Source organism: Oryctolagus cuniculus, chromosome 9, assembly GCF_964237555.1.
Source record: "Oryctolagus cuniculus chromosome 9, mOryCun1.1, whole genome shotgun sequence".
In the NCBI taxonomy this organism is placed as follows: Eukaryota; Metazoa; Chordata; class Mammalia; order Lagomorpha; family Leporidae; genus Oryctolagus; species Oryctolagus cuniculus.
In genome coordinates this window covers 13,806,186-13,817,077 of record NC_091440.1, presented here as the reverse complement: position 1 = coordinate 13,817,077, position 10,892 = coordinate 13,806,186, and the positions used below count along the sequence as shown (strand labels likewise).

Here is a 10,892-nt window from a genome sequence, read left to right as displayed (position 1 = left end):
TAATGATGTGAGAATCAAGGCTTATTACACTGGGCTGGGGCATCAGAGACTTGGGGCAAGCATCGGGGGCTGCTCCTAAGACATAAGTCTGAACAGACTAATGAGTGGGCTGCAGAGTCTGGTGAGTTGCCAAGGTCCTTCACCACATTCAAGATCTCCTTTCCACTGATGAACAGAGAATGTTCCAGATACCACCAGATCTTTGGCTCCAGGGTGCTCCAGAGGAACACAGCTGCACAAGCTGTCTTTTGGTAACTGGCTGTGTGTACAAGACAGCCTTTCCAACTCTTCAAGTAGAAAACCCAGCTATGGATTTCCTGTAGAGTCTCCTCTTCTTTCCATCACTGGACACAGATGCGACTGAGCGACAAAGAAATAACTCACCTGCCGGGCCCACTGGACACACCAGAGGCAAGACCAGCACCTGCAAACCAGGCACTGCATGGCCAGTTCAGTGTTTGAGTGGGGAGTGGAGGGGAGGGTTCCAGGGGGTGTATGCACATGTGGCCACCCATGCATCTCTAGGACAAGTGACCACCTTATCCCAGAGTGTTCATCTCAGAAGCAAGCAAGGGAGATGATAAAGATGACAGCCTTGGTTTAGCTGGAGGTAATAAATCAAGCATCCACACGTATTTGGGAATACCTGGTCCAATTCACAGCCAGACCACGGAGCACTCACTCAAGTTCTCTGAAACAAAGACACGACCCGAGAGCTGCCTTTGACATCTACTACGGAAACTCCTGCAGAAGCAGAGAAACTGGTGTTACGACGGCTTCCCACACACCAAACTTCCGCTTCCACAGTTACCAACAGTTGGTCAATCTTGTTTTATTTATCCATTTACCCACCTTCTTTGTTTTCTCCCAAGTATTTGAAAGAAAATCCAGTTTCCAAGTTATTTCAGCCTCAAACGTTTCAGAATTCTGTCCTTCCCAGGAACGTCACACGAAAAATACTCAGATCCACACCAGGAAATCAGCAGTGTTACTTTTAATACACATGTGGTACAGAATGTTTCATTACAGCAGGGCAGTGATTCCAGTTAAATAAAATTAAAAACCTTTCTTTCCCCAAATATAAAATTACTAAATTAAGGTCTTAAAAGAAAATATAACATGGTGAAAGCTTTAAATTATACCACCATTCACCACAGGATTTATGATTTATCAATTACATACTCCACCATTTTGGCAAAAGGATGAAGATTTTAAAACAGTTTATAACCCTAATATAGCAAAGACTGTATACATCTCCATATTGCACTTTTTTATGTACAAGAATAAAACAGAAAAGTTTATTGCATATACTAAGACCAGCACAAGTCTGTCACAATTAAACTTAATGCAGAAGCTGATGTGAGTATTAAAAATGTAGAAATGTAATACATGTATGTACAGATGCTGAGACTGTATTAACAAACTCTATGTACATAGCAATATACTACTTTTTACTTTTCAGTTACGTTGTGTTTTTTAATATAGGCCTTTGGTTCTAAACTGGTTGACTAGTTTTAAGCCCATATAATTCCTTAAGCTTTCTTATTTTTTAAATGCAAGGGAATGCATATAAAAGCACTAAATCTCCTGGTTCACCGGTACAAAAATTACAACGGTCAGTTCCTTTAGGTCATCAAAAACTAGTCACAAAAATAGTTCTTATATTCAACCTGAATGTGCCACCAGAAAAAAAATATTTTCAAGATTCTCGAGCTTAGCTAAGTGGCAAACCTCCCCCTCCTCACTCTCAGGGCTGCTGCCGCTAACCGGCACCCACGAACACTTCTACTCCGGGTCCTTCACTGTCAACTGCTCTGGAAGGAAGAGTAAAAGTTAACTCCAGCTTCACAGCGTCCACCACACACTGCTGTCAAGACACAACGAAAACTTTTAATATTGCCGGTGAGATTTAAAAAAATACGTAATCCTTTCTTCTGACTCCCATAGAAAAGCTACTAGAAATACCACAGTCCTTCATTCCCTTTCGCTCCCAGTCCCCATGGCTTCTCCCTGTGCTTGGTGTCCCCAGCGATTAGCTTTGGAAATCATCCTGAGTTTGTCAGTAACAAAGTAAGTCCCCAATGCGGTCCACGAGGCGTGATCACACAACTGAGGACGAGCTGGTCAGCCCGTGAACCATTGTGCTTGTTGGCGTTCCGCTGATGGCATTGAAGATGTGGAGTGAGTTCGGCAGGACGCTCGTCTTCTCCTCCAGGGGGCAGATCTTGAGGCACAGAAACACAACATCGTCAGAGAGTAAGGCTCCAAGCAAACATTTCTCAAACTGGTGTGCTTCACACAACACACACAACGGGTCGTCCGCAACTGTGAATAGGGGTGCCCTTGGACAGCTTGGCTTTGGTGGTTTGCAGACAGACTGTTTCAGCTCATCTAGTAAAGGAATGTTTTCAGATCAGGACAGCCAGGAGAAAGTCAAGAACGGCATGGCTTGTTTCATTTATAAGAAAAATGGAGAGGCTTCTGGACTCACCAGATCTTAAGGTGAGTTGAGGTTTACCTTACACACACTTGACTGGCACATGGCCTGGTCCTGTCCCTTGAAAAAGCCTTTTTAAACGCACTTGGAGCATCTCTGTTTCTCTGTTGGATCCTTCTCTCAGCCTCATACAGATTTCCACCCCAGGAGAGAGAGAGTGGCTACCCTCTGGCCCTGAACAAGTGCTTTTCACTTCCAGCGGGGCCTGGAAGGAATCCGGGTAAAAGACTGGACCTCTAGCCAGTGGAGACTCAGAACTTCCCCAGGCAGAGGCTCCTCTGGAAACAGTAAAGCAAGCCTACTTCTTTGTTTAAAGGTTTAAGGGGGTTTGAGCTCCAGAGCTGCTGGCGTAATGAGATCAAGGTTCAGTTGAGAGCAAAGTGCTGCATTAGATGTCCATACAATCTCAGAGTTTAACAGTTTCAGCCCATAATTTGTTCCTATTCTCATCTTTTCCAGGGCTGAACGCTGGATCCCAGTGATCAAGCTCTGTGTTTACAATCTGGAAGCTCCATGGAAAACATCTTCAGCTTTTATGAAAATTTGTTTCCAAGAGACCTCCCTTCCTCCTTCTGCTTAGTAATTCACACACTTATTTCTTTCATCTTTTCTAATTTTTTTCTACTTTGTAAATGTCCAGGAGAGGGTTGCTTTCCTTGGTACATGCACTGTCATGACACCAATATCTACAGTTGCTCAGTCACAACTTTATGTGACTCAGTTTAATCAGAAAAATAGAATCAAAACATGACATTACCATCCCATCTGAATGTGTTAGCATGGAAAGGAAAAAAGTGCAAGTTAGTCACAGCCCAACCACTGAGATTCATTTCTTACAACAGAAATGCCCCAACCAAACCAGCACATGATAGGGTAACTGACGCAAATGGCTCTGGCTTTTGTAAGGCAGAAAGATAATAATGTAAGGAGCAGATAAGACCAGGTGCGTGTTATAAGGGGGCCAATGTTAATCACAAAGAGCAGGACAGTGATTGTATGAAGACTTCAGGGTTTGTGGAGAATGCCCTCTTCAAAAAGCACTCATGGCAACGTGGCCAACTGCCTCTTCTGATGGCAGCTGAGCCTACTCCAAGAATCCCACTGAAGACATTCACATGGGGAGGAGACGATACCAAAGGCATCAGGGAAGATGCCCTAATGACAAGGAACACAGAGAAAGCAGTCAGGGCACACAGGCCCGCTGTAGATGGCTAGAGCTGAGGAATTCTACATATTTACCCAAGCAAAAGGCATTCCATACAACAGACACCTCCTTGAAGCAGGCAGGGAAGGCCCTTTTCTCAAAGGACCGAGCCTGAGTGTAAAAGCTGTAAGAACAGTATACATAATGTCTGCTTGTGGGGCCCGAGGTTTTGTTTCTTTTGATTTTGTTTTAGATGGGGGTGGGGAGAGTCAAAGCTTGGGAAACGCAGCCACCGCTGAGAACAATGAAGAGACGAGCGCTGCTCTCCCCTGGTGCTTCAGATGGTTACAGGCAACCTGTTCGAGACACAGGATGCAGTAGGACTGCTAGGCTACACTGTCCTCCCTCGCACACCAAGGTTCTGGGAAGACACCAAGAGGCTTAGCTCAACACAGAGTGTGCCTGAGACCCTCAACTAATGCACATTCCCTAGGCGAGCACGGCCAGCCGCCAGCGCCAGCGCGGCTCTTACCTGCTCACGCATGATCTCAGAAAGCTCCTTCGCCATTTCCCTGTAGTTGGCCTTCATTTCTTCCTGGTACTCTAACTGGTCCTCTTTAATCAGACGTTCATTTACCGCCAAGGCCTGCCCACAAGCTTCCACAAATTGCCTGAGTGGGGTGAGAAGGGGAAATAATGACAATCAGAGGACAAAGTGGGAGTCTGACTGGTAGAATCTTTTTCCTGAATGAACCTAGAAACGGCCAGTCTTTGAAAAGAAAGAGACATTTTCAGTGTGCTTTACCTGAAAACTTCCTTCAGCAACTTCACTTTATTGTCAGGGTATCTTTTTGTGTTCGTGTCATCTAAGAAAGCGCGGGCATATGCCAGTGGGCCTGCGTTGACCTAGATGAAAACCAACGATTCTGAATTACATTATGAAAAAATTTATTTAGTTCATTTATTTAGCTTCAGATGGCATGCATTAAAAGAGCTGTTTGGCTGAGTCAGCCATGATCCCCCCCCAAAAAGCCATAAAGAAGATGTATGTATGCCGTTACTCATATGTCTCACTTGCACTGGTGATCTCACTCATCCTCAGGGCTCAAGAAACCAATGCTGAGAAACTGAAGGTCCTGTTCGTGTGTGAATAGCCAATAAGCAAAATGTCAGAGATGTGGGGTGGGCATTTGGCACCGTGGTTAAGATGCTGCTTGGAATGCCCTCGTCCTGTGCCAGAGCCCCTGGGTCTCAGTCCCTGCTACTCTTCTGATCCAGCTTTCTGCTAATATGCACCCTAGGAGGCAGGAGGTGATGACTCAAGTACGTGGGCCCTTGTCCCCCACATGGGAAACCTGCATTAAGTTCTGGGCTCTTGACCTCAGCCTGGCCCAGTCCAGGGCATACAGGCACGTGGGGCATAAGTCAATGGATGGAAGATCTCTCGATCTCTTTCTCCCTCCTTCCCTCTCTTTCAGCCTTTTCAATGGAAACAAACAAACAAAAAAGCTAGAGGTCAGAGATTAAGTCATCCAACTCCATGTCAAGGACTCTAACTACTAAGATATTTAGTTATTAGAACAGTGAAAAATGGAAAAATATATATGCTAATCAACTATTCACTGAACGGTAGAGATAATCATTAGCAAACTGATTTGCTATCTTGGATACAGAACCCATTTGAGGTATGCTCACAAGCCAAAGATCAGAAGCACTCATCAATGCCTTTCTTCCAATTAGCCAAGAAGTGGTCTCTGACAAGTCAGCAAGTACAGGAATATGGCAAGAATGAAGGTTGCACACACTGGATAAGGAGAATGTCCCAGACATCTGAGATAGCCTGGGAAAGGACTTGACCATGTGGCCATTATGCAATTCTTCCTACAAGGTCTAGTGGCCTTGGACAGCAAGTGCTGTTTGTAGCTCTGAGGGCCATCATGTGTGGGACTTGGGTAGAAGTCGTAGGAGGACTGAGCCACAAGAATTCACCTGAGGCCAGGGGAGACAGGAACAATAGCTAACCATCTGTGATAATGAACTTGTAAGATCAGGACTCGGCATTCCACTAAACATGTGTGGGGCAGTCATGTTAATAACCTGACATGACCCAAATGATGGACAGTCTCTTTATGGTCAATTTTAGGAATATGCGAAGAGAAAGCTGATGAGACTCCACAAGGTCTCAGATAACAAGATCTTGTAGTGTGGAGCCAAGAAGCCATGCAGACAGCTCTGCCCTGTAATGTGGCACCCCCAGTGGGCCTGTTGGTGAAAAGGACGATAGAAATAAAATAATAAAGTTAACATCTTCTGATTCCAACTTCTTTGTTACACTAATTTCTTTGTTTGGTGGGCATAACAAGTATGTGAGGGCTTCAGAAAGCTTTTTGCAAAACAGAATTAAAAGACAGCATGAATTTGCCATGAGGTCTCTGAAGACTATTTGTATAGACTGGTCTTATTCTTTCATTAAGAAATTTTTTGCTTTTTAAGATGACTGGGCATTTCATAAAACTCAAAGGTCACTGTCAAATGGCAGGGCATATTCTGCCCTTTAGAAAGCTCAACCTGTCCAGCCCCACCTTGCTTGGCACTCAGGCCACCTCATGAGTGGTTTTGTTTTCAGCTACAGAAAATTTTGGCCTCTGACCCATTATGCAATAATTTACATTGCTGGACTACTTATATTCATCTGCTAATTTATTTTGGCACCTAAGTCTTTTAGGCCATAAGAGAAGAGAATGAAAACATCTGAAAGTACTTTCATGGTAAATGACACTTAGAAAAATTTTGGGTAACAACTCATACTTCTTTAGGGGAGATCTGATGAAAAACTAACAAAAACTGCTTTCAGGAAATGAACCAAAAAACCCAGAACATGTATTACAATCTACATGGAATATGAACACACCTTTCTTGCAACAGAAAACAAAACAACAGTACACAGGGATATATGTGTGTGTGTGTGTGTTTGTGTATTATATATATATATATATATATATATATATATATCCATTCCTCTATTTATCTCCATAGAAAAAAGGTATTTGAATTACTTATAGGTATTTAAGAACTTTGATAAAGGGGCTGATGTCATGGCATAGCAGGTAAAGCTGCTGCCTCCAACATCAGTACCCTATATGGATGCTAGGACGAGTCCTGGCTGCCCACTTCCAATCCAGCTCCCTGCTAATGTGCCTGGGGAATTAGCAGAGGATGGCCCAAGTAATTGGGCTACTGTACCCATCAGACCCAAAAGAAGCTCCTGGCTCCTAGCTTTGGCCTGGCTCAGCTACAGCTGTTGCAGCCATTTGGAGGATTGAAGCAGTAGATGGAAGATCTCTCTCTCTCTGTAACTCTGCCTTTCAAATAAATAAAATAAATTTCAATACAAAATATTGATAAAGCAAGAGACATGTTGGTCATAGGAGGGAGGTGATTTAACACTAACCAATCACCTAGGAAAACACACAAGTGATAATTTTTAAAAATCTCTTCCTGAAGTAAAATACGCAAAGAGAAAACTGCATTTATCATAAGCACACAGACTGATCAAGTCTCACAAACTGAACATGTTTCTTAATCAGTACCTAGATCAGATATAAATGTTGCATTACTTGGGTGCCCATATGAACAAAATATATGTATTTTTTAAGTTGATAGCTTTTAAAAATTTATGTATTTATTTGAAAGGCAGAGTGACGGAGGGGGAGAGGCAGATCTTCTCTCTGCTGATTACTCCCCAAACACCTGCAACAGCCAGGCAGGGCCCAGGAGTCAGGAACTCCATTCTGGGTCTCCTGCGCGGCCTTCACAGGTACATTAGCAGGAAGCTGGATCAGAAGCAGAGGACGGACTCAATCCCAGGGATTCCGATACTGGTTTCCCAAGTGGCAGCTTTATCAGCTACACCGTGAAACGGGTCCCAGCAAAATGCATCTTGATTCTTACTCTATTCCACACACACGAGTGAACTCTGCGGGGCCTGCAGACCTGAATGCAGATGCTGAACAAAGCGGGAAACACAGAACACCTTTGAAATCCCGGAACAGGCACAGATTTCTTTAAGAGGACACCAACAGTGTTACCTTTGAAAGAAAAACTGATTGGGTTAAGTCAACGTGAAGAATTTCTGTTAGGCACAAGACACCATTAAGAGACTCAAAGTGTAACAGATAAAGTTTTTTCCAGATAAAGTTTTCATTGAAACCGGAAAACAGTTTCGTAGGGAAATGTACCGTCATCCACACTTCCTTATATTTGGAAGAATCGTCAGGTTTTCAGCCTAGCACCTAGAATTCCCCAAACAGCTGAGAGTCAGGGTGGCATGGATGGCACTCCCTCACTCCCAGAAGACGATGTATGAGAATGATACCTCACAGGTGGGTGGCAGGGGTCCTAGGGCTGCCCCCCTCTGATAGCAGGAGTAACGGCCTGGAAACTCAAGGAAAGTCATGGGGCTCACATGGTAATACCAGGAGCTCACGCAGGCCTGGCTGGCCTGAAGCACTTGAACTTCACAAGGACAGAGGTGTGCCCCCCGCGCTGCCCGAGCCTCGCTCGGCCTCGCTCACCTGCACGCTCACGCTGCCCTGCAGTTTGAGCTGCAGCTTGATCATATCCACTTCCGCCGAGGAGCACAGCTGCCGGAGCTCAGCCACCTTCTTGCTCATCTCGTCGATGGCCACTTCGATGGGGTTCAGGTCCGTGTGGTGCTGGTACATGACGGGGATGCGCTTCTTCACGTACGGGAAGCAGTGGATTGCTGCGGAGGGCAAGGCCACAATTACGACAGCCCGCAGTCCCTACCGCGCTGAGGAGGAAGGGATTCTTACTCCCCCGTGTGGATGAGGAGCCCGCAGCGTGCCAAAGTCACGTGCTGGCCCTGTCTTCATTTACGGTCGCGTATATTCAATGACAGGTCGAGAGTGGGGTCCTTATTCTGTCACCGTAAAGAGGTTGTCTCTAAGCAGGGGTAGGCAACACCCGGCCTGCGGAGCAGCTGCAGGTGGGACTTGAACTTCATTACATCTACGGCAGGCTAATTTTTAAGTTGATAACTTTATATGTTCTGTGGATGATGTTGTAACTACCCAAATGGTCCTTGGCAGAAAAGAAGGTTCCCTACCCCTGCTAATCATTTCCTCATCCCTTGCTCAGTTTTCTCATCCATAAAAGTCTTATTTTTCCTTAGGAAGTTGTGAGATCTGGATGAGCTAGGAGGTCTAAGAAAGCTTTGAAAGCATAAAAAAGACTAAAGGATACTGAGACATTACATTACATTACATTACATTACATTACATAGCAGATTAAGTCCAGAAAAGAGTGCCACAAAATAACCCAGAGGAAATTCATTTTTCTTCGTAGAACAACTTTGAATCTTAGGTTAAACATGCACAAATCTGAGAAGTCAATGATGAATAACAAAGCAGAATATACTTCTAAACAGAGCACTTCATTAATCACTTCATTTCAAGCTGTTGGAGCTGCAGTAACAATAAAGGTATTTTGAAGCTTGGAATGGATAAGCAATATAAATAAAATACTTAGTTTTTCCTAGATTTTTCAACAAGAAATAGCTAATCTCATTTTCATTTATCATAAGATACTTGAATATATCTTTAATATATGTATATTTACTGACATGCAGATAGACACAAGTTTATCTTATTACTAAGCAAAAGTATGATGGGAGTGATTATGTTTGGATTCTTTACTAATTAACTAAGTGGCCAGCGAGAGGATTTTCAGTGACAAAACTGAAACCGCTCCTGTGAGACAGAGTTCAGGTGCCCCCCCAGTGTCTGCCTCAAACTGGCGATGTCCACCCTGAGGCAAGTCCCTCCTCTCTGTGCTCTTGTCTAGAACACGTGTTCCCTTCCAACACAGACATTGCTCACGTGGTGTGCTGACTGCCTGTCGTCTGCCTCCTCTGGTGGGATGGAATCTGCTCAAGGCCACCGATCTTTGCTCTGTGAGTGTGCAACACTGGACACTGCCAGTGCTCTATGTTTTGTTGAAGGCATTTCTGCTCGACCGGCTTCATGAGAGCCAGTAGGCTCTGGAAGGCAGATGGTGAGGTATCTGACTGAGCAAGCTTTAGTCTTACAAGGCCCGCCAAGGAGATCTGTGGCCCTCTCTGGGGCAAGTCACAGCTAGTAAGTGTGGTGGGCCGGCGCCGCGGCTCACTTGGCTAATCCTCCGCCTGCAGCACCGGCACCCTGGGTTCTAGTCCCGGTTGGGGTGCCAGATTCTGTCCCGGCTGCTCCTCTTCCAGTCCAGTTCTCTGCTGTGGCCCAGGAAGGCAGTGGAGGATGGCTCAAGTGCTTGGGCCCTGCACCCACATGGGAGACCAGGAGGAAGCACCTGGCTCCTGGCTTCGGATTGGTGCAGCGCCAGCCATAGCGGCCATTTGGGGGGTGAACCAATGGAAGGAAGACCTTTCTGTCTCTCTCTCTAACTCTGCCTGTCCAAAAAAAAAAAAAAAAAAAAAAAAAGTAAGTGTGGTGACTGTGTGGGTTGCTCAGTTGAATAGGAGGTGGAGGGCAGGAGGGTAGTCCCCACCTGAGTAGGAATCTGGGCATGATTTGGAAGACCTTGGAACATGGATGGGAAGAAACTCCGCAGCAGGAGTCCCAGGAAAAAAAAGGGGTTTCCAAATGATGACACAGCTGCAGGGAGCTGGCTGGGAACTATGCAGGAGGGCGAGCCTTTGCCCGGCCAGAGGGTGGGGAGTCTGGGGCCACAACCTGGAAGGCCGAGAGTCATAGTCTGAGGCGATACACTGGAAGAAAGACCTAGGGGATTAAGGGAAGGAGCAAAGGGAAAATTCTCAAGTTCAAAGTCTTCGGAATGTTCCAGTGTGCCTATCTTCAACTACCGGTTGATACAGAGTGGCCAGGCTTTTAGTGGCATTTTTAGAAGCTTATGCTAGCCAGTACCTATCTTGTTATCCTGAGGCCTTTCAGGGCAGACTTCCCCTTTCCTGGGGACTCCTTGCACAATAATCCCCTTTTGTTCATTAGCCCTAAAAGCCAAGGAGCTCAACAGAGGACGAGACCCAGCAAAATGAGGTAAATTCTTTCCCCTCTGGTTACAATCGACAAAACTACTTCACACAATGAGATGGAAAGTAAAGCATGGAGAGGTTAAGCTACCTGTCCAGGCCCCAGGGCAAGGCCATGACGGGGTCTGCAAGAAGCCCTGGGCAAGGCTTCCCACCACTCCCACAGCCTCCTCAGCCCCACAGCT

General features: G+C 45.4%; 1 protein-coding gene across 38 annotated transcripts in view; it reads right to left on the bottom strand.

Moving 5' to 3' along the window:
• Positions 1-979: 979 nt before the first annotated feature.
• Positions 980-10,892, bottom strand: part of DOCK9 (dedicator of cytokinesis 9) — a 325,197-nt gene continuing 315,284 nt past the window's right edge. For 36 of the 38 annotated variants that reach the window (XR_011378719.1, XM_070048669.1, XM_070048650.1 and 33 more), the window contains 4 exons: positions 8,216-8,406; positions 4,447-4,547; positions 4,174-4,312; positions 980-2,224 (listed from right to left, as the gene is read on the bottom strand). Coding sequence is in view for 37 of the 38 variants with exons in the window: in XM_070048669.1 (XP_069904770.1) it covers positions 2,102-2,224; positions 4,174-4,312; positions 4,447-4,547; positions 8,216-8,406 (554 nt within the window). In the remaining variant the exon portion in view is untranslated. Of the gene's footprint in view, positions 2,392-3,121; positions 3,263-4,173; positions 4,313-4,446; positions 4,548-8,215; positions 8,407-10,892 lie in introns of those variants that run through there. The other 2 variants (XM_070048656.1, XM_070048655.1) reach the window with 2 other exon arrangements.